Here is a 23,851-nt window from a genome sequence, read left to right as displayed (position 1 = left end):
GTCATCAACTTCAGGAAGCAGAGTAGATGACATGCCCTGTCTGCGTCAATGGAAATGGTCGAAAACTTAAAGTTTCTAAGTGTCCAGATCACCCACATTGGTCATGAAAGGAGGTAATGGATGAGGGTGCCATTCAAGCGACTTAGACCATGTTGCCCCTCATTCATCCAGGCAATGATTTCCTCTCACGCCTGACTGGTGGCTTGTGAGCAGTTGAAGCAACTTGCTGCAGAATACCCAGCTCTGATTTGTTCTTGTAGCCAGAACATGAATCCATTTCAGATTCTCATCATGGGTGACATTGATGGTGGTGATTCAATTATGGTACTGCCACTGATCTTCACTATGGTGAGGGGAGGGGGGTGGGGGGAGGGTGCTGATGGCAGTGGTTTGACTCTTGTCGCAGATAGTCATTGTACCTTTTCATGGTATTTGCCATTCAACTGAAGCCTCCATGTGGTCCAAATCTTGTTGCATGTCGGCACAGCCAGATTCATGCTCTGAGGAATTATGGCAGCTCTTGAATTTCTTCTTCTCACTATCAGTGAAATAGCGAAAATGGAACAAGCAGAGTGTGACCATACCATTTTTAAAGACAATGAGAGAAAAAGCAGATTGTACTCACCATCAGGGGAAGGAAAGAGCTGCCGTCCATACTTTGCAATACACCATATCCCGCGATATTCAAGAATGTAGGGGCCAGGTCTATATTCAGTATGGGTTCCTACGCAATCAGATAAAGAAGATAGAATTCAGTTGTATGGCTGATTTCCTCCCAGTTACAATACAAAGCCTCGAACCATGTTGTAGTGTGTATGATTTAGTTTCTGAGAATGTGTTTACCCCTTTCCAATCTTAGTCGGCCAAGGTAGAGGTGCACTTTCATGGAGTCAGGAAGAAAATAGCGACTGGAATCCAATTCCAGGATTGCTGAACCATCTCCTGGGATTTTTGATTTTGACTCGTGTCATTTTAGCAGGCCGGCTGGCTTCAGCCTGTACCTTACACTCTTTGCCTGGCTGGCTCCATTGTGGTTATTGGCATGTCCTAGTCCTGTGCAATTTTCATGCAGCCAGCTTTGAAAGGACCTATGGTTCGTGGCACCTCAGGTGTTGTTAGCCAGAGTCTGGAGGGGAGAGTCTTTGAAATGCAAGCTTAAGAGGTGTCACCCATGTCAAGCTGTGCCCTGCTACCCACCCACCTCTCATGCCGTCTCCAATGCCAAATTATTACTTTCCGTTATACCCATTCACCCACTATACACAGAATTGATGTGCCCTATAGTGACACCTAGATATGTTCAGAAAGATTTAAAACAAGTCATTCATAAAACTTGTTTTACTACATTCAATAAAAGTGTCAATCATCTCGATCCTTTAAAGTATTAATAGGAGAAATTGCAAAAGTTTGAAACCACTTTGTTTTGTGCAAATTAACAGTCTAAAATTGAAAGATGAAATCAGCCAGCTGGAGCTGCAAATCAAGCAATGTTTTCCCTGGGGCACAGCTGATTTAGCATGGATAATTGATGTCTGGACCCTCAGTAAAGAAAACATAATAAGGTTTCCTGAGAACCTGGACACCCAAAGTTCTCAAAAAGCTCGGGCCAAGGTGAAGGTGTGGGTGGACAGTTTGAATGAAAGTCTGGATGGGGCATGAGCAATGTGTATGTGAATGTTGGTGGGGCGGGGGGGTGGAAACGGGATGCGTGGTGGTGGGACGAAGGCGAGAAGGCCTTAGTGTTATTATAACTGGGATGAAGTTCCAAAGCACTCAGGCAGGCCTTTTAAAACAGCCCACCTTGGCACCCAGTTGCCCATATAGCCTGACTCCTCTCACAGATCCCCGAGGGCAAAAAGTCCATCTTTGCAGGACTTCCTACTGAGGCAGCCATATCAAATTGAAAAACTTCCTGTCTCATGCTACTTCGCTCAAAGATTTCAGCCTTTATTATCTGGTCGCATATTTAATTTCCATTATGTGATCTTGCACAAGTTACAAATAAATTCTAAAACTGCCTGCATTTCAAAACTATTTTATTGGCTGGGATAGCCCAAGTCATGCTATATAATACAAACTGTCTTTATTAAAAGCATATTTCCTGTTGGCATCCAGTTCCAATGATTGCCATTGTCTGGGTTTGCAGATAAATCATATATGCTGCTTCAGTTCATATGTCAATTTCATCGCTGGGAGTGAGCACATACCTTAATGATCTGTTTGGCTTTGATGCCTGGTCCGCGGACCAGCAATGGTATTCGAATATCAAACTCATAAAGCTGCCGCTTGTCAATGGGGAGCGAGAACTGCCCTGCAAACAGATGAAGTTATGATCAATAGCAGCTGTTGGATATGCCAACGTGGATCGGTTTTGTCGCCTCACTAGGCACGGTGGTGTAGTGATTAGCACTACTTGTCTGTCAGCACTGGGAACCCAGGTTCCATTCCGTCCTTGGGTGACTGTGTGGAGTTTGTACATTCTCCGAGTGTCTGCATAGGTTTCCTCCAGGTGTTCCGGTTTCCTCCCACAATCCGAATATGTGTGGGTTAGGTTGATTAGCCATGCTAAATTGCCCTTTAGTGTCAGGGTGATTAGTAGGGTGAAAACTTGGATAGGACCTGGGTGGGATTGTTGTCGGTGCAGGCCCAATGGCCTCCTTCTGCACTGTAGGGATTCTATGATTTTTCTGCTTATTAATAGACTTGGACGAATGAGATGGAGAGCCACATACCCAAAATTACAAATGACAATAAAAAGATGGCATTGTAAATAGATTAAATGGAAACATAAAATTACAGAGATATTGACGAGATTCAATGAATGGACAAAATTGTGACAAATGAGGGCATTCATTTTGAACCCAGAATTTAAAAGAAAACAGCGTGTTTTTAAAATGGTGAAAAGCTTTTGGTCCAGAGTCAAAAGAGCCCAACTATATAGATTAAAATTTCAAATGAATACAGAAAGTATTTTTAAAGGCTATGTGGAATGTTGACCTTTACATCTAAAAGAATAAAACACACGGATTTAAAATCATCCTGCAGGTACACATTATTCTGATTATACTGCAGCTAAGTGTACTGTGAGCAGCTCTGGGCATCACACGGTTCTCAAAGGGAATACAGAATGATATTTGGACTCCAAGGGTTCAATTCGGATTGATTACTGGTGTTGTATTTTCTGGTATTTAGAAGATGAAAGGTTGATTTGATACAAGATATTCAATGCAGTAGGTAGTGACCAACTATTCCTATTGGTCTGAGAATAGGGAACATTGTTAAAAATTAGGCTTTCTAGAACAAAAGTTTGAAACTCTCTCCTGAACAACAGTTGATGCTGGAACAACTGTTCATATTGAATCAAAGAGTGACAGATTTTGGTGAACCAAAAAGATATTAAGCAGCGTAGGGAAAAGGCAAAGGTGCATGGAGTTTCACATCAGTCATGGTATCATTAAATGACAGAACAAGCTGAAGGGGCTGGATGGTTTACTTATGTTGCTATGTTCCAATCACTGAAGCACTCAAAAAAGCAGTTAAAAGGCTAAGGAAGGGCAATCAGTCCACAACAACACTGAATAATAACCTTTTGCACTGGTGGATGAAACTCCCCATGGACTGTGCTCGCACTTAGTCCATATTTTAAAGGAATATTTGCTATTCTTCTTTTAACTTGTAACTATGGTCAGAATTTTACAGTTTGCAGTCCAGTTCTGACCAACCCAACAAGAAGCTGTCAGGCGTACGTCCTACATCAGTGTGCAGTCACATGATAATTCTATCATTGGGCACAAGTGGAAATTGGTTGCGTGTCCACTGACAGTTAACCATCTTTGGCTCATTAAGGGGCAATGCACTGAAATTTTACATCGTCCATGCAATTTTTAGGTTGGTGCATGGACAATATGGGCAGGCACAAAATTTGTTTTAATGCATTTGTCATGAAAGGGTAGGATTCACAAAAGTTACAGCCCAAGCAGGGGGAGTTAGTTAAAATTAGAGAAAATTTGGGCAGAGTTACTGTAGAAATTTCTGATAGTATCCTGTGCTTTCTTGAGAGTTTTGGCAGTTTATCTTGTTCTTAGGACCATTTAGTTCTGTTAGTTTTTTTTTAATCATTTCAACCTATTGCCACTGACCGGTCACAGGTCCACCCCATCCGCACTTGAGCAAATGGGTATTCTTCACTCAATGGGGTTTCTCCTTGGAGGAGGAAGTGAGGGGTCAAAGGGAGATGCAGCCAGTGTCTGCGTCCATCTGCAAATTGTAGGGCTGAGTGTGCACCACTACTGGCAGCTTGCCTGTTATGCCCACCTGGTGCTGAGGTTATCGTAAGGTCCAATTTTCTTGTATTTGTTGCTCAGCGTCAAGCCCCTTCCTCCCAACCCCTTCAATTCCCCTCATGGGTCATCAGTTAACCCAATGCTTGCCAAGCTCCTGCCCTCGCCATCAGCACAGCATGAAATAATATTCTCTTGGTGCTCTGAGTTGAAAGTGGATACCGTGGCTGTTTCCACCCCAGTGATCTGTCATGTTTGACAAGCCTGAAGAATTCAGGCCCAAATCTTAATCGGGCGTCCCAGGAGCAGATTGAGTAAATGTAATAGATTTGAAGACTTCAGCAACATTTGCACAGCGTAAATCTGTATAATATGTATTACATCATGTGAAAGACCTGAGTCACATTCTATATCTAAAAGGAGTTTTTCACTGTTGTAAAATCAGTGAAAAGTAGATAAGGCAAGACTTGGTGGAATCATATTAAAGCTTTAGATTCCTGCAAAAATAAAATCAAACTGTTTACATAATGGTGCAAAAATCATGACAAGCTTTCCTCAGAACAGACCTGTGTGATAGCCATGGTCAGACGTATAGAAGATGTATGTGTTGTTCAGCTCTTTCACTTCCTCGAGTTTATTAATCACCTTCTCTACCAGATCATCCACTGAAAGCAAAGTCTGCCACCTGCAGGAAACAGGAAGGAATACAGTAGTTTATGGACAGACCACTGACCCATTGGCCAATGAAGATTTCTGGGTGAGAAAACCTGAAACAAGGGTTTCTCCAGAAATTCTGCAGAGATTCACCCCAAGAAGCCTTAAAAATTTCATTGACAGTTTGGCTTCCAACTCATCAGGGATTTATTTTAGTGACATGTCTCCATGGCAGGTTTGGACTAGAGTCAGTTATATTTGTCTTAATTTGCAAATTCTTTCCACTGTTTATATTATGGCGTGGCTCAGTTATAGATGGTTATTGCACAGATGTGACCTAGTTTAGTAAGAAAGGCAAGATGATTTGTGAAAACTTAGTGCTAAGTTCACCCTGATACTTATTTTGAATCCTGTCGCGGCATTTTTTCATGCTTGTATCTTCATCACAGAGAATCACAGACCTGGGTTTCAATCAGCTGAACAATTGAGATTATATTTAATATAAACGGATGAGTGGATTTGTGGACACTGGCTTCCTGGAACCCAATTAAATGAGCAATATTGAAAACAAATTTGTACTCTTTGAGAGGGGGACAGGATGATCGAGAGGATAAACAGACTGAGACTGCACTCTTTCACATCACTCAGTTGCCCCAAGGACTCCATCATGTTGCAACATCCACCATCAACTGTTGTCAATGTTCGCAGACTGTGGAATCCTGGTTCCTTGTTGTGGCACACCCTAGGATTCTGCGCAGTGTTGCAGACACAAGCACCCTTCACAATGCTGTTACTTCATGGGACTTTTCCCACTAACTAATTAGGGAAAGCAGCTAGGCCATTGAGGTTGACCTCTTGGAATGTGAACTCCCGAATGAGGTCATTACTGCCTGCCCAATCAAGGAGTCTTTTCTGTCGATATAACTGAAAGCGTCAGATCTCCTGGCACTCCAGATGGTGATTGTGGACGTGAAGCACTGCATAAACTGTAATACATCTTGTAAATAAAAGGGAATCTGATAAAGGGGCAGTGGCCTCTGCAGACTTGTATCAGTGCTGATGAGGAAAAAAATGACTCAAAGGAACATGCTCATTAACAGCCATGTCACATTGAGGATAAACCATTGTGAGGCATCGTGCCCCTGTTTGGGAAACTGGACTCTTTTGACCCTGCTATGAAGGACTAGCCCCAATATGTTGAACAAATGCGTTACATTTTTAGGGTGAATGACATAATGCTCAAATACCCAGAGGTTTTCCAAGAAGGGCTAGGAACAATAAATGAAGCCAAAGCAATATTACGTGTCAATCTGGATGCAGTCCTGTGATTGTGCAAGAGTCGCCTGGTACCATTTGCTTTAAGGAAAAAGGTAGAAACAGAAATTCGATTGGAACGAGAAAATATAATAAAACCTGCCCCGTGGTCCCTATTTAAAAGCCAGATGGTTCAGTCCATCTTTGTGGGGACTTTAAACAAACAAACACACTATTCATAACTGGACAAATACCCGATTTCCCCAGATTGAGGATTTACATGCAAAGCTGGCAGGGGAACTCTTATTCTCGAAATTAGATATGAGTCATACTTATTTGCAGTTGCAGCTGGAAAAAGATATGCAGAAATATTCCACGATCAGTACTCTCAACGGTCTCTATCAATATACAAGGTTATCTTTTGGGGTATCATCAGCCTGCATGATTTTCCAGAGAACAAATTACAAGATTTACCACAGGTGGTCATTTACCTGGATGATGCTCTCATTACAGGTAAAACATCAGCACTACACCTACAGAACCGAGAGGAAGTCCTGAGATGGTTTTCTTCAGCTGGTGTGTGCTTAAGGAGGGAGAAATGTGTTTTCCTAGGACCTCAAATGATCTATCTGAATTACAAAGTAGACAAGTCAGGTCTACATCCTTTGGAGGACTGAGTGCAGGTGATTAAAGAGCCCAGCTCCGATCTCAATCCAAAACTGGCAGTCATTTTTAGGACTGGTGACATTCATACCAAACCGCGCCTCTTACCTTGGTTTCCCTCCAAATGCTAAAAAAAGGATCAAACTTGGGAATGGTTCGCCCATCAAGACCTTGTTATTTAGAAAATAAAATAACAGTTGTCATTGGTGAATGTCTTAGCACATTAACATCCCAGAAACCAGTTAGTGCTCACCTATGATGCATCTCCTTTGGCACTGGGGAAGTTTTAGACACAGATGGAAAAATGGACAGGAACGATCAATAGCTTATGCTTTCAGGAGCTTGGCTACAGCAGAAAAAAAAAATGCCCATACTGAGAAAGAAGGTTTGTCAGTAATATTTGGAGTGATGAAATTTCATCAATACCTGTTTAAGTGAAAGTTTGAGATTGTCACTGATCACCAACCGTTGCCGGTGCCACCGATAGCATCAGCTAGGACCCAGCAATAGGTATTACTCTTGGAGGCTGACAGCTATCAGTTAGAACACTGGCCAGAAAGTCAAGTGGCAAATGCAGTCTGGAGGCAACCTTTAGCAGACTCCACACCGATGGTACGCAAAATAGAAGAGAAGGTAGTGAGTGAATTTTCTGGATACCCTCTCTGTGGCAAATATAAGTCTCTGGACCATAAGGACCCTGTACTCGCAAAGGTGAAACAATTGGTACTAATGTCGGAAAGAGACCTGTCCAACCCGAATTCCATCCTTATTGGAGGAGAAGAGAGCAACCCAGTATGAGACGGAATACTGCTACACCAGGGCACAATAATAGTTCCGAGTCAGGGCTGCCGTGCCATACTGGCTGAATACATCATGGCCACCCAGGAGCGTCTGAAACGAAGATGCTGGCTAGGAGTTATGTTTGGTGGCTTGGAATGGATGCAGATATAGTGGCGCTAGTGGGTTGGTGCCAGGATTGCCAGCAAAGACCAAGGTTGTCACCAGCAGCTCCTCTGCACCGGTGAGAATGGCTGGGTAGACGACTTGGCTGCAGATGGATTATGCAGGCTCATTCATCGGCTCGATATTCTTGGTCATAGTAGATGCCCAATCCCAGTGGCTGGACATACACAGGGTAAATTTGGCGATCACAACAGTAACGGTAGAGAAGCTTTGCACCTCATTTGCAACACATGGGATCCCAGAAGCACTAGTCTCTGACAATGGACCGGCTTTTGCCAGCCAGGAGTTCATGAAGTCGACTGGGATTTGACATATCAGGATGGCATCATACTGTCCAGCATCAAACAGGCTTGCAGAGAGAGTGCTCCAGACTTTAAAAGCTGGCAGCATCAATAGGCACCAAACTCTCCCATTGTTATTCAACAACAGGACAACCCCACATTGCCATTCCGGGGATAGCCCCTGCAGAATTACTTGTGGGCAGACGACTCTGCACCAAATTAAGTTTGCTATTCCCAGTGAGAGTGGGGATGAAGGGGAGTGGGGGAAAAGCAACACGAAGCCCAATGAAGAGGTCACCTGGAGACAAGTGATAAAGACAGCCCCGAATAGTTACCTGGAACGGTTTGAGTCCAAGAAGGGGCCGGATTTTACAGATTACATGTGGGAGCGGTCATCCTGAAAAAACACTTAGCCCACATGCAGTCTTCAAAATCAATTTGCCCCAGAGCTGACTCAGCCCAGCAGGTTGAGAATCGGAGAATCCTTCCAGACCGCTAGCCCCACTTTCCATCACCCGTAGTAAGTACACGCAGACAAAACTGTGGCAACTCTCTTGCTGCCAGAGGAAGGGAGCAGACTAGAACTCCAGAGCTCACTGCGAAATGGACAGATGCCAATTAGATACACCCCTCCAACATCAGACGCTAAGTTGGAAGATCCGGATCCAGTGCTGACATGTCAAAAGAGTCCCATGAGGCATTTCAACTACCGAGATTCCTCAGACTTAGCAGAGGAAGGGTGTAATGCCTTCGATGAGGTCATTGAAGTTGGACACTTGGAATGTGAACTCCCTGATTGAGCTCATTATTGCCTGCCCAGTCAGATATCTTTTGTAGATATAACTGGTCTCCTGCCACTCCGAATGATGACTGTGAATGTGAAGCACTGCATGAATTAGTATAGAGCTTTAGCTTGTAAATAAAGGGGAATTTGGTGAATGGACACAGGCCTCTGCAGATTTATTTCAAAGGGATAATCAGGTAAGTTGGAGGTCCTGGGAAAGACAGATCACCTGGGTGGGGGAAACGTGCCTGAGCTGTGCAAATTAGGCCTGGAAGAAACACCCCGTTTTCTCCTGGCTCATCAACAATGTTGCAACTACACTAATCTCATGATCTGACTCTTCTCATATTCTTTTACCTGCCGGGTTCCCAATCCCTCGGAAATCAGCCTCCATAAGTTAAAAAAAATTCTGTCAAACTGGAGCCCTCGTTAAATGATTTTCTTCTCCTCTCTACTACCTTTATTAAAACCTGAGCTTTTGGGCTAAATGCATTCAGATTTTTAAAATCTCTCTTTTGGGTGAGGGTGAAAATTTCCCTCAGTGTCTGTGCTAACTCCTGTTGATCTACAACTGTTTGAAACCAATCTCATTTTACTCTGCTCATACCACTATATCTTCCATTGCTTTAAAGTACATATTCATCTCCCTCTTGAGAAAAATCACATTCTCTGCCTCAACAACTCCCAATGCAAATCATGCCTCACTTCCTCAATGCTATAGAAATAACGGCAGGGATTTTCCGGCTGTTCACACCAATGGGATTCTCTGATCCCACTGCATGATCAGAGATTTGGCTAAGCGTCGAATTCTCCATCATTGCTTGCAGTGACAACAGGGTGTTAATAGTCGGAAAATTCTGCCCAACTTGTTCAGCTTACAAAAGTGAATGATTAATTGATCTATAGAAAATAAAGCAAATGTACTGAACTAACCTGATATAAACTGAAGTGCAAGGTCCTTATAAAATACATCAGAATCAATCAGTTTAACTGATTTAATGGGACCGTCCTCATTAGCGAGATTAAACAGGGTCTCTGACTCCAAACATCAGTTACATCAAAAATCAACAATAGTGATGTGTTTTGCACTTAGCAGAAAAGCTGATATATATAAAGCAAGCTGTAACAGCGTAACAAAACCAACTTAAAATTCTTTCTCTGGGCTTGCAAGTTCAATCGACATACAAGTGAATTTGTTTTCTGCTTTCAATGTAGTTAATGAAAGCATGTTCACACAGCATCCATGGCACACTGGAAAGTTAAATTTCTCAGCTCTGCCAACTAACAAAGTACTGCAGCAATGTCGTGTCAACTGTAGAATGTATCATAATCATCTAGTTCATGGTTCATGTGAAAAAATACCTCTCAAATATTACTTTGTGTAAGATAACTGAAAAAGCCTCATTAAGAAACTGAAATAGCCCTAAATGTCAATGCAAATCAAATAAGCTTGAGTTAGTCATGGTTCAAAGTGTTGAATATGTACTTATAGAGGTCAGAGTTAAGAGGGTGATGCCATTAAACGTCAATTGGCCTTCATTTAGCTGAGAAACTGCAAACACTAAATCTGCAGAGAATCGCCACAGCTGCATTCCAAATTAAAATTATCTACACAGACTTCAGGGTCAAAAGTTTGGTTTTGAAGTTAAAAAGGTTAATTGATTTATCAGACATTTATCAGACATCTCAACTGACCTGTTGCTAAAGAAATTAATGCAGAAACTAATTCAGAATAAAACCTTCGTTGTAATTCTGGGACATTATCCATGGATAATCCCCCCACACACCTGATCATCAGCCTCCTGATCACTGACCCCACCACTGGCCCCCACACTGTGCAGAGTTCCCTCCTCTCCTACAAACTCCCCACTTTGGCACTGCCCAGTATCAGGTGAGTACGCCAGGGTGCCCAGTGGGCAGTCCCTGACCACCCAGGAGGTCTCAATGGCCTCTGGTCCCTCTGGCGAGGCCATAATGCTGTGATCCTTGCCAGTGAGGACTTTCACCAGCAAGGTTCGAAAGTTAAGTGAGCCAAGACAATTGCACCCTGGCTCACTGATGGTATTGAAATAAGATAATAAATATTTAAATAAGCCTTGCACTTCTGATTATGTTCGAAAAAATGGCCTAGAAAGATGGCAATCTCTGGACATTGGATGTGTGCCTAGTTTTCTGCCTCCCACTGAAATTTTCCACCCTGCTATGCAACTCAACCAGCGCAGCAGAGCGCAAAATTAACACCCATTGTGCTTAAACTATGCAATCTTGTGATGCAATTTCTTTTAGTTAATCATTGGGTGTTCAAATTTCTTGTATAACATTCAAGGTCTCCAACAGGATTGTAACTAATGGTGCAGCTCACTCGGAGGCACGCAGTTCATTGTATCTGCTGCTTAATTAGTCCCAATTCGTTCTGCCATTTAAATACTTTTAAACTCTACTGCAAACAACTTAATTCTACTTTACATTATAATGTTCTCCAACCATTGAGATCTCAGGTTAAGCTCATAACAAGCAGTTGTATGAAATCAGCATGATAACTGCATCAGTACAGATGCTCTGAGCCACCCTAGTTACACATATAAACAAGTTACTAAAGTATTATTGCATTTTTACATTACTGCTATAATAACCAACCACAAGACCTATTTTACTTCTGTTTTCATTTGGAGTTTGTACTCATTGCACTGAGCACATTTCACTCAGGAATTGAACAACAAATTTTTTGGGACAAAATACTTAAAGGCACACTTTGACAAAGTGCAGTCAAACTTGTTGCAGTTTGCAAACTGAGGTAGTTTTTATTTGACAAACGTACAGATACTACACACCAATCTTTAGTAAATGAAGTTATTTTAATGATAGTTGTTTGTTATCGAGCCCTGACTAACACAGACTCCAGCAATCATGCCTCCTCATTTTCCTGGCCTCTCCTCATTTCCATTCATAAGAACATAAGAACTAGGAGCAGGAGTAGGCCATCTGGCCCTTTGAGCCTGCTCCGCCATTCAATAAGATCATGGCTGATCTTTTTGTGGACTCAGCTCCACCTCCCCACCTGCTCACCAGAAACCCTCAATTCCATTCCTATTCAAAAATGTATCTATCCTTGCCTTAAGCACATTCAACGAGGTAGCCTCAACTGCTTCACAAGGCAAGGAATTCCACAGATCTACAACCCTTTGTATGAAGAAGTTCCTCCTCACCTCAGTCCTAAATCTGCTCCCTCTTGTTTTGAGGCCATTCTCCCTGGTTCTAGTTTCACCTGCCAGTGGAAACAAGCTCCCTGCTTCTATTTTATCTATTCCCTTCATATTCTTATATGTCTCTATATTATGTTTCTATAAACTTTTCCCCTCACTCTATTGAATTCAGAGTGAATTCAATAGCCCCAGTTGACTCACACTATCCTCAAAAGCCAGCCCTCTTAATTCTGGAATCAACCTAGCGAATCTCCTCTGCATTCCCTCCAGTCTCAGTATATCCTTTCTCAAGTAAGGAGACCAAAACTGTACCCAATACTCCAGGTGTGGCCTCACCAGCACTTTGTACAGCTGCAACATAACCTCGCTGCTTTTCAACTCCATCCCTCTAGCAATGAAGGACAAAATTTAATTTGCCTTCTTAATTGCTGCACCTGCAAACCAACTCTTGAGATTCTTGCACAAGAATAATCAGATCCCTCTGCACAACAGCATGCCGCACAGTGGTTAGCACTGCTGCTTCACAGCTCCAGGGACCTGGGTTCGATTCCCGGCTTAGGTCACTGTCTGTGTGGAGTTTGCACATTCTCCTTGTGTTTGTGTGGGTTTCCTCCAGGTGCTCTGGTTTCCTTCCACAGTCCAAAGATGTGCGGGTTAGGTTTATTGGCCATGCTTAAATTGCCCCTTAGTGTCCTGAGATGTGTCGGTTAGAGGGAATATTGGGTAAAATATTTAGGGATATGGACGTAGGGCCTGGGTGGAATTGTGGTCAGTGCAGACTCGATGGGCTGAATGGCCTCTTTCTGTACTGCAGGGTTTCTATGATTTCTATGAATTTTTTACCATTTAAATAATAATCCATTTTGTTGTTATTCCTACCAAAATGGATGACCTCACATTTATCAACATTGTACTCCATCTGCCAGACCCTCGCCCATTCATTTAGACGATCTGAATCCCTTTGCGGACTTACAGCATCCTCTGCATACTTTGCTCTACCATTCATCTTAGTGTCATCTGCAAATTTCGACACACTGCACTTGGTCCCCAACTCCAAGTCATCTCTGTAAATCATGAACAATTGCGGTCCCAACACTGATCCCTGAGGCACACCACTCGTCACTCATCGCCAACCAGAAACGCACCCATTTTCCCCCACTCTTTGCTTTCTGTTAGTTAACCAATTCTCTATGCACGCTAATATATAACCTGTAACACCGTGCACTTTAATCTTTTTAGCCGTCTTTGGTGCGGCATCTTGTCAAATGCCTTCTGGAAATCCAGATACACCACATCCACAGGTTCCCCATTGTCTATTGCACATGTAATGTTCTCAAAGAATTCCACCAAATGAGTCAAACATGACCTTCCCTTCATAAACCCATGCTGAGTCTCACCAATGGGACAATTTATATCCAGATACATCACTATTTCTTCCTTGATAATAGATTCAAGCATTTTCCTGACTATAGAAGTTAGGCTAACCAGCCTATGGTTACCTGCCTTATGTCTACTCATTTTTTTGAAACAATGGCATCACAATTGCTGTTTTTCAATCTGCGGGAACCACCCCACAGTCCAGCAAATTTTGATAAATTACCACAAGTGCATTTGCTATTTCTCCTGCCATCCCCATAACGATGTCCAACACCTAGAAATTATTTCTATCCCATTGGTCTAGACGAGATTTAAACCTGAATTCGAAAGCAAAAAATACAATGTCAAACCCACTGCACCATCCCATGTACAGCAGGCTGAGATTTTGAAAATCAAGTGCATCCCAGTACCTTTTTCTGAAAACATTGTCCAGGAATTCGATGGAAGTGTTCTTCATAGGGGTTTTAGGTTGTCGGAGCAGCCAATGTTTATCCTGTGGGAGACAATCAAAATTGTTTTAATAGCAGCTGTTGCAGTTACATTTGTAGCAGATTATAGCTTTAAAATCGCAGCCCAATCATGACTTACCTATCAAGTTTGTTGAACTATTATTTGAGAAGTTGAGACAGTTTCCTCTGCCCAAACAATGCCCTGAATCAGCTACACTTCTAACATGTGCAGGAACTTTTAAGAATCAGATATTAAGTGGTAACATGACACATTCTGGGACAAGAACTATCACGACTGCTGACACCACCCAGTGGAGATTACTGATATTTCTGCTGCCATCGAGTTTCAGAAGCAAAATTAATTTTAAAAACAGAAGTGGTGAAACAGAAAGCAGATTAGTGAGCATCTGACAGAAGTGAAGACAATAACCCAGTGGCGCCTACACTGCCAGTATTCAAAGCATTCTTCCCCATTTGCTTCTAAAATAATGACTGCTGACGTCAATCCTCCTAATCGACGCCATCAAAACTTTGAACCTCTCAATTCTCCCCTTAACTCTCTGTGCTGTAAAGATTTTGAAGTTCCGACTCTTGTAAAGCTATACTCCATTCTGCACAGGCTCTACTCACCTTCCCGTGAACATTGAAACTTCCATGACGTGGAGCTTTTGTGATGTTATACGACTTGCTGTACCGTGGAGCAACAGTCCAGGGAGAATGGCAGGCTGGAGTTGATAGCATCATGAAAAACGGAACACCATGCTTCCTGGACTGCAGAAATTCAATGGAGCGGTTTGCCTGTACAAAACGTAGAAGGTAGTCAATTTCCACAAGCACTGCACTTTCTATTTCAGAACACTGATCAGACAAAATAGAAACCCAAATGCTGAAAACACTTGAGGTCAGGTCGCACAACTGTGGGGAAAAAAATTGAAAGAAGGGTTCAGCGACAACTCTTAAGTGTCAGCTCAGCCTTATTCTTAGCACTGACATTGCCTAATCTGCTGCATCAGATTCATCACATTTGCAGAATTTTACAATATGGAATAGCCCAGTAATTAATGCAGTTACAAACAGTACATTCTTGCCAGAGGCAAATTCTTGATGCTGAATGCATTAACATGCAGCTTTTCCATATTTCAAACAGATGAACAACTAATTCGTTTCTCCCCGCCCTTTTAAAAATATCAACTTCAAATAATTCACTTGAAACATTCACGTTCTCCAAGGTAGCACACAACATGACAAGGATGCAGGCAAAGGTGGAAACTCACTTCTCAGTGCTAAAAAAAAGGGATATTCAACTGGCAGTTAGCAACACTGACAACCATCTTTCCTTTCTGGTGACAGTTTGAGTCTAACAAGCTCTGGTAGGCAATTCAATAATTTGAATCCATTTCACACAGCCAGAAATCCCAGAACGTGTAAATGACCATGTGTGCAAAGTGAAAACAAAATTGTTTAATTGAGCCAATTCAAAACAGCAATGACACCATCATTTTGCAAGTCAGACACAAGGGGTGGGATTTTACCACTGCTCTATGTCCATTTTGAAATGGGAAAATGCCATAAAAATTGAGTGAAAAGTGGCTGGCACGAATGGTGCCAGTTTTCATAACCCGTGGGATTTTCTGGTGCCTGAAATGGATGTGAGGCTGGTTAATTTATTTCCATGTTCATTAACATGTATTTAGTGAGCCTGGCGCTCAATTGTCTGGTCTTGCTTGCCTTTATGGCCTCACCAGAAAATGTTCTCTCTGGGGAGGAAAATACCTGCTCCCCATTTACGGGGTGGGGGAGAACAGTCATGTTGGCCTCACCGGTGGAACCAGAGGTCACTGAGGCCCTTGGGTAGGCTGAGGGCAATGCAGGGGCACCCCTGGGCAGTGCCAGACTAGCTGCGTCACCATGGCACCATGCCATTGCCAGCCCGGCACCTGGGCAGTGCCCACTGGGCAGTGTCAGAAGGTGGGGCCAATGGGGCAGGGGGGGCCCGCTGCCACTCTGCTTGCGATTGGTGGGAGAGGGAGGGGGATTGCGATTGCTGTGGGCAGCGGGATCGCAGTTGGGCTGGGTGGTGGTGCGGGCAGTGGGGGATGCACTTCGGGCCATGGGCCCTTATGATCGGGGTGGGAGGACGGACTGGTTGACCCTGCCTGCAGTAGCTGGGACCTGACAGCTCTCTCTCTGTCTGTCAGCCTCGGCTGCTGCTAATATGCCTCTCTGCATATCTGCAATACCTCCCACTACAGGCTGTCGGTGCCTTTAGCCCCACCCACAGCCTTCTGCAGCGAGACACGGACTCGCTCAAAATCTTAAAGACAGTGTGCATACGATTAGGCCTGAAAACACGCCCAACAAAATGGATCTGGAACTCCCAGTTTCACACCCACCTGACACTTCAAAAAAAATCTCGTAAAATTCTTTCCAACAGATGGGAGTTCCCGGCCTTGGCGCTCACCTTGAAGCTGAAAATCACGCCCAAGGTCAACAGACCTTTCCATGGACCACCCCTCAGCCCCTACGATTCCTGTGGCAGGTGGAACCGGAAATATCGCCCCAAGGAGTTGAGCTATTCCATCCTTCGAGCTGGCAGTACAAGGATAAAAATCTGAATAACTCATTCAACTTGGAACAAGCTTCAGTGGAACACGCATCTTTTTTCTGTATTCTGAAAAATATTCCTGTGAGTGTTCCAGCCAACAGTTGATTGTGCAATTACAAAAGGTTCCAGAGCTTTTGTTGAACCATTTGTTCTATTTTCAGACTTTGGACAGTAAAATTCTGCAGTAGCCATGATATATTCTCCACATTAATTCCTAGGCCATTTTTAACAGACTTCAGAGAAAGTAAATGTGTCTTACTATAAGGTCAGTCAGATAGTCCTTTTGGTAGATGTCGCCATGCTTTTCAGCTGCACCATTCACAGACAGTGTGTAGTTATAATATTTTGAGTTTCCCACCTGCGTAAAAAAAATGCTCTCTTGTGGTCACTTGGTTGAGAAAAACATGTTGATCTGCAGGATACCCAACACCTCAATGCTTCGTTCATTATCTCAAATTTAATGGCACCCAGGAACAAGGCAATTTGCAAAATGTAACAGAATTCTCTTGGATCAAGACTTTGTTGCACATCATTAGAGAGTTATCTGCATTACAGAGTGATATTTGGTGCTGCAGCATAGTAGGCTCTGAGGCAGGACGTGAGCACGGGCTGAAGTGCTTAGATGGGTCTTTGTGGTCTCTGACCTTAGTGCAGACCCATGTTGAGATATGATGGCAGCTGTCAGGCAGGGAGGAAGTAGTTGAGCTCGGGAATCGTGGTTTACTAAAGAAGTTGAATCGCTTGTGAAGAGGAAGAAGAAGACTTATGTCAAGATGAGACGTGAAGTTAGGGCGCTTGAGAATTACAAGTTAGCCAGGAAAGACCTAAAGAGAGAGCTAAGAAGAGCTAGTAGGGGACATGATAAGTCTTTGGCAGGTAGGATCAAGGAAAACCCAAAGTCTTTCTATGGGTATGTCAGGAATAAAAGAATGACTAGGGTAAGATTAGGACCAGTCAAGGACAGTAGTGGAAAGTTGTGCTGAGTCCGAAGAGCTAGGACAGGCATTAAATGAATATTTTTCATCAGTATTCACATAGGAAAAAGACACTTGTTGTGGAGAATTCTAAGATACAGGCTATTAGACTAGGCAGGATTGAGCTTCATAAGGAGGAGGTGTTAGCAATTCTGGAAAGTATGAAAATAGTTAAGTCACCTGGGCCAGATGGGATTTATCCAAGGATTCTCAGGGAGGCTCGGGAGGAGATTGCAAGCCTATGGCTTTGATCTTTAGGTCATCGTTGTCTATGGGAATCATGCCAGAAGATTAGAGGATAGCAAATGTTGTCCCCTTGTTCAAGAAGGGGAGTAGAGACAACCCTGGTAATTATAGACCAGTGAGCCTTACTTCTGTTGTGGGCAAAGTTTTGGAAAGGATTATAAGAGATAGGATTTATAATCATCTAGAAAAGGAATAATTTCGTTAGGGATAGTCAGCATGGTTTTGTGAAGGATAGGTCATGCCTAACAAACCTTATTGAGCTCTTTGAGAAGTTAACCAAAGAGGTGGATGAGGGGAAAGCAGTTGATGTGGTGTACATGGATTTCAGTAAAGCATTTGATAATGTTCCCCATGGTAAGCTATCGCAAAAGATACGGAGGCATGGGATTGAGGGTGATTTAGCGGTTTGGATCAGAAATTGGCTAGCTGCAAGAAGACAAAGGGTGGTGGTTGACGGGAAATGTTCGTCCTGGAGTTCAGATATGAGTGGTGTACCACAAGGATCTGTTTTGGGGCCCTACTGTTTGTCATTTTTATAAATGACCTGGATGAGGGTGTAGAAGGATGGGTTAGTAAATTTGCGGATATCACTAAAGTTGGTGGAGTTGTGGACAGTGCGGAAGGATGTTCTTGGTTACAGAGGGACATAGATAAGTTGCAGAGGTGGCAAATGGAGTTTAATGTGGAAAAGTGTGAAGTGATTCACTTTGGAAGGAGTTACAGGAATACAGAATAATGGGCTAATGGTAAGTTACTTAATAGTAACTTAATAGTGCGGTTGAGCAGAGAGATCTCGCTGTGCATGTGCATAGATCCCTGAAAGTTGGCACCCAGGTTGATAGGGTTGTTAAGAAGGCTTATGGTATATTAGCTTTTATTGGTAAAGGGATTGAGTTTCGGAGCCATGAGGTCATGTTGCAGCTGTACAAAACTCTGGTGCAGCCGCACTTGGAGTATTGTGTACAGTTCTAGTCGCCGCATTATAGGAATGATGTGGAAGCTTGGAAAGGATGCAGAGGAGATTTATCAGGATGTTGCCTGGTGTGGTGGAAAGGTCTTATAAGGAAAGGCTGAGGGACTTGAGGCTGTTTTTGTTAGAGAGAAGAAGGTTAAGAGGTGACTTAATAGAGGCATATAAGATGATCAGAGGATTAAATAGGGTAGACAGTGTGAACCTTCTTCCTCGGATGGAGATGGCTAGCACAATGGCAAGCTTTAAATTGAAGGGTGATAGATGCAAGACAGATGTCAGAGGTAGGTTCTTTACTCAGAGAGTAGTAAGAACGTGGAATGCCCTGCCTGCAACAGTAGTGGATTTCCCAAGATTAAGGGCATTTAAATGGTCATTGGACAGACATATGGATGATATTGGAATAGTGTAGGTTAGATGGGTTTAGATTGGTTTCACATGTCGGCACAACATTGAGGGCCAAAGGGCCTGTATTGCGCTGTAATGTTCTATGTTCTATATGTTCTATTTGGTGATAATGGTTAAATGCACAATTTTAAAGTCTTCCTCTTGTCCTCCAGAGATTGTTCTAAAATACAAATGGATTAAACATCCAAGTACTTCTGGTCAACCATTTAACCTGAACCTTTGAGTTCTTGAACACACCTAACATGAATTTTGTTTTGTTGATTCTAATGCATCTTATCGTTCTTATTTTAAATAGAATGCATCATTATCAGGAAGTTGCAATCATTTTCTTTGAAGGACAAAATATATATTTTTCCCCATTGTTTATCAATTTTTTTATCAACTATATAGAACCCAAATCATTTGACTGCTATGCACAACTTCAGCTCCCAATATCAGCAATTGTGTGGCTAACAGGACCACATGACGACTGGTACAAATTGATCACAGTGATTTAGAAGGAATATTTAAAGGCTACCCCCTTTAATTTGCTGAAGTTCATTTACTTATTGGGATGGAAGCGTAGCTGAGTTGGTGTAGTCTTTACCAAGGTTTCCTGGTGGGCTTAACATAAAAATTAGAATCTTATAACATTCATAGTTGCAAGGTGTTATTTATCGGAATGAAGTACTTGTTAGTATAATCGTGACATTATTCAGCTACTGCCAGATTGAACAGTTACCGGTCTAACTGAATGGAAGGACCTGCAGAGACAGATACATGGCAGCCATTGAGGCCACTTGTGTTTACCAAAATCATGATCGTTGCTGTGTCTGCCCATTTGTGCTCCAACCCGATGCTGCTTAAAGCAGAAATGGAATTCAGAGATAAACTATTGCAAGAATGAGCAAAACGTAACGTGTATCAGCAATCTGAGTCGTAGCTGGAGACAGTGGCAGGGAAAAGAAGGAAAATATATCTACAGAGACATTTAACAATGAACGTAGCAATGGAAAGGTTACTGAATATTCCCACTATCGCCTGCAGTTTCTTCATGAAGACAAAATGTTGCAGTTTTGCCCACAATACAAATGTTGAGGAAGTCATACCTGTAAGATATTTTATGTGTTTCCTTGCAGGGACCTGCTCTGTTAGTTGTCAGTTTGCTGATTTTCTACATTGCCAAAGTTGTCATAAACTTCAGTCACTTATGCTATTATTGAACATACTGACACAATAACAAGAAATTCACATTCCCAAGAGGATTCCAGCAATAATGAAGAAATTGCACTTGAATACATTTTCAATACACCGTTCCAAGGTCCTCATAAAAAGGTGGGGGCTGGTCAAAGAGGAGCCAATATGCAATAGACATTAGGGGAGATTTACAGCGACCAAATGCGTGGTCAAAAAAACTGAGGGTTTTAAATTTTCTGAAAGAGAACGGAAGTTCTGAAATTAATTTTCTGAGTGGAGATCCCATAATAGCTGAAGGTCAAAGATCCCATTTTTAGTGACTGAAAATTTCAAAAGCAGTTTAGCTAATCAAATAATCTCCCAACTCAATTCTGCTCACCAACATGTCACTTACCAGTCCATGCCAGTGATCCCAGCCAACAGGGACATGGGCTGTTCCACCAACTGTAGCATGTCCATACTATCAGAAAATAAAATCAAAATTCAGAATAAGATCAAGCTACAATTTCTTTAGTTAACGGACTTCTGATGCAGCACCTGCAAATGGAAATTGTACTTTAATGCCTGCGGAGAAGGGAGATAGTGGCACAAATAGTAATTCAGAGAACTGGGTGACCTTCTGGGGACCGGGGTTTAAAATCCCATGACAGATGGTGAAATTTGAACTCAATAAAAAAAAATCTGGAATTAAAAACCTAAGGATGACCATTGTGGAGATTCGCCCAGCCTACTGCACTGCCCATGCAGCACTGTGGGCTGGGAGACACCAGCAGGGGGCTTTGAGCAAGGTTTGCAACCAGCTCAATGCCGGTCACAAGTCTCCCAAGCACTATATTTTAGCGCTATCAGCTCCACGCTGGAAATCAATATGGAGCTGATTATCATATTGAAATTAGAATTTCAAGCATCTCCTCCCACCCCACTGGGAGTGGTTCTCTCCAAAGGGGTTTACGATTGTTCCCCACTAATGGACAACAGGCATCCTGACCTTTCTGTGGATCCTGCTGCCACTGTGAAACAGGATTGGTGGGGGAGCGAAGGAAGAGGATATTCAGGGCTGGCTCGGGGAAGTCCAGTAGGCCACTGATCAGGGTGGGTGGTCTGCAAAGCCAGCAGTTGGTGGGGGGGGGGACAGTTTCAAGGGGGTATTGTGCATGTGCCCTGACAGATTGGCACATATACAGTGGCCCACAGCACTATGCTGCAGGCCTCTTCAGTGAGAATAGACCCCACCCCGTACTTACCAGAGTGAATCATGCTGAGGCACTCTGCAATGCTCAGAGTGTTGGAGATTCACTCTGATATACAGGAAATACTCCCATTTTCCCACCCATTGGGCAATTCTTTTTTTGGGAGAATCCTGGCCCACGAAACTATTGTCAATTGTCATAAAAATCCATCTGGTTCACTAATGTCCCTTAGAGAAAGAAATCTCATCCTTATCTGGTCAGGCCTCCATGAGACTCCAGATTCTCAGCAATGTGGTTGACTCTTTAAAAAAAAGTGCCCTCAGGGATGCGTGATAAATGCCGGCCAAGCCAAATTAGAAAAAATCTTTCTGTTGCAACAGTCAATCTGGAATTAGGTTTATTTGAAGGCTTGAATGCAGCAATGGCTTGGTTGAACAGCAACACGATGTTTTACCATCCAGGTGAGTGCCATGAGGTGGGGGCTGATTTGGAGAACAAAGAATTTAGGGCACCATCAATTCCACCCCACCCTCTACCGTTCCTACAGTAGTTTTCTGGGCCAATGGTTTCAACTGGAAAATCAGGTTTAAGTTTTGAGACTTCAGTCAAAAAAATGACAACTTGCAGGTGGAGGCATCAAATGCATCTCATCCTGCCCATTGCCATCCAGCTCAACCAATAGTCATACCTCCCCTCCACCTCACACACCAATCACAGCCAGACTGGATAACATTTTAAGATCAGCAATGATACTCAAATAATTTGATGCAGTAGGACCAAAGTGAAGTGCCAAAAATATTGAATGAGGAATCTTCCAAACCCTATATAAAGTTTCTGATCAGTGAGCTGAATAGTCTTTTAATTCCGATCTTCTTCTAACACTTGAGAGTGTATACAGTTTACAGCGAGATTTAGAGTTGAAATTATTTTTAAAAATAAATGCAATTTAGAAGTAATTACTTTATTATCCAAGAGCAGTCTTTGAAGTTAGCCATTTATGACCAAGATGAGGGAAGTTGCAAAAGATACCACAGCAAATTTAACATTTGCTCAGTGCTCCAGTGTTACTTATGTCAGGTCAAAGTGTGTGGGTGGGATGGGGTGGGGTGGGCGGGGGGGTGGTGGTGGTTGGTTGGTTGTGTTTACAAAAGGTGCAGACCACCATGAGTGAAGCTAGTGTGTGTTAATAAGGAGATGAATTGATCTTAGTTAAATAGGTAATTTGACCAACTCAGAACAATTGTATATAGTTGTTGGTATCTTCAAACACCTCTTCCCCAGAGAGATACAAAATGCATCAACTCACCCCACCCTCTTGTACACACATTGTAAGTAACTGTGACAATGCAACCAACATCTTGAAATGTTTGGTTTCCCAACCAGTTCACCGCAAATATTTGCACTGTTTGATCTTCTCTGCATTGATAAGCAAGGGACTTAGTTTACAGATCATTTATCACCTTCATTCTCTCAAGATGTTGAAAACTCAGCAGGTCAGGTCTGTTTATCGTGCATGACTTTAAAACCAATTGGCTCAGGGATTGAATCTGATCCCTTCAAACACACAATGCAGTACCCCAAAACTATATCCATAGGTAGTTTTCATTTATATTCAGATTTTTCCACCTTGTTCAACTGAAGAGGCTGCTCCTTTTAGGAGTACAGTTACATAGATGGAAGACTCCTCCAGTCTTTCATACATGTTTAATCTTCAAATGTGAGCTGACATTGCAAGTGCCAGAAACCTATTCAGTCATAAGGATAGATTGGATAAAGAAAATTCACTGTACTGTATTATAGATCCCCCAATAGCCAGCGGGAACAAGAGGAGCAGATGTGCAGAGAGATTGCAAAAAGTTGTAAGAATAATAGAATAGTATGAGTGGGAGATTTTAATTTCTCCACTATTGACGATGCCACCCAGAATGCATAGGGTCTGGATGGGGTAGATTTTGTTAAATGTGTCCAAGAAAGTTTCCTGAATCTTTGTATAAGGGCCCTATTTGGGAGGGTGCAACACTGGACCTTTGCTTCGGAAATGAGGTAGGGCAAGTGAATGAAGTGTCAGTCAGGGAGCACTTTGGGTCCAGTGATCATAACACGATTAGTTTTAAAATAGTTATGGAAAAAGATAGGGCAGGTCCACAGGTTAAGGTCCTAAACTGTAGCAGGGGCAATTTTGGGGTTAATATGCAGGATCTAGCAGAAGTTGATTGGGTGAGTTTGTTTGAAGGGAAAGAAATGACTGGCAAATGGGAGGCTTTTAAAAGTGTGATGTGAAGAGTTCAGGGGTAGTACATTCCTATCAGGATGAAGGAAAAAGCTGGCAAGTTTCCTGATCCCTGGATGACGAGGGATATCGAGGCTCTGGTCA

The 23,851-nt window shown here is 42.7% G+C and overlaps 1 protein-coding gene across 1 annotated transcript in view; it reads right to left on the bottom strand.

Annotated features, from left to right (window-relative positions):
• gnsb (glucosamine (N-acetyl)-6-sulfatase (Sanfilippo disease IIID), b) overlaps positions 1-23,851 on the bottom strand; it is a 62,994-nt gene that overhangs the window by 14,135 nt on the left and 25,008 nt on the right. Inside the window, exons 4-10 of the mRNA XM_080217150.1 lie at positions 20,682-20,747; positions 16,773-16,871; positions 14,539-14,706; positions 13,870-13,952; positions 4,847-4,965; positions 2,208-2,311; positions 626-724 (exon numbers count right to left, since the gene is read on the bottom strand). Coding sequence (XP_080073276.1) covers positions 626-724; positions 2,208-2,311; positions 4,847-4,965; positions 13,870-13,952; positions 14,539-14,706; positions 16,773-16,871; positions 20,682-20,747 — 738 coding nt within the window. The remainder of the gene's footprint in view (positions 1-625; positions 725-2,207; positions 2,312-4,846; positions 4,966-13,869; positions 13,953-14,538; positions 14,707-16,772; positions 16,872-20,681; positions 20,748-23,851) is intronic.

The sequence above is a fragment of the Carcharhinus amblyrhynchos genome, chromosome 34 (assembly GCF_965287045.1).
Source record: "Carcharhinus amblyrhynchos chromosome 34, sCarAmb.v2.hapA, whole genome shotgun sequence".
Classification (NCBI taxonomy): Eukaryota; Metazoa; Chordata; class Chondrichthyes; order Carcharhiniformes; family Carcharhinidae; genus Carcharhinus; species Carcharhinus amblyrhynchos.
This window is presented reverse-complemented; position numbering and strand designations above follow the sequence as displayed.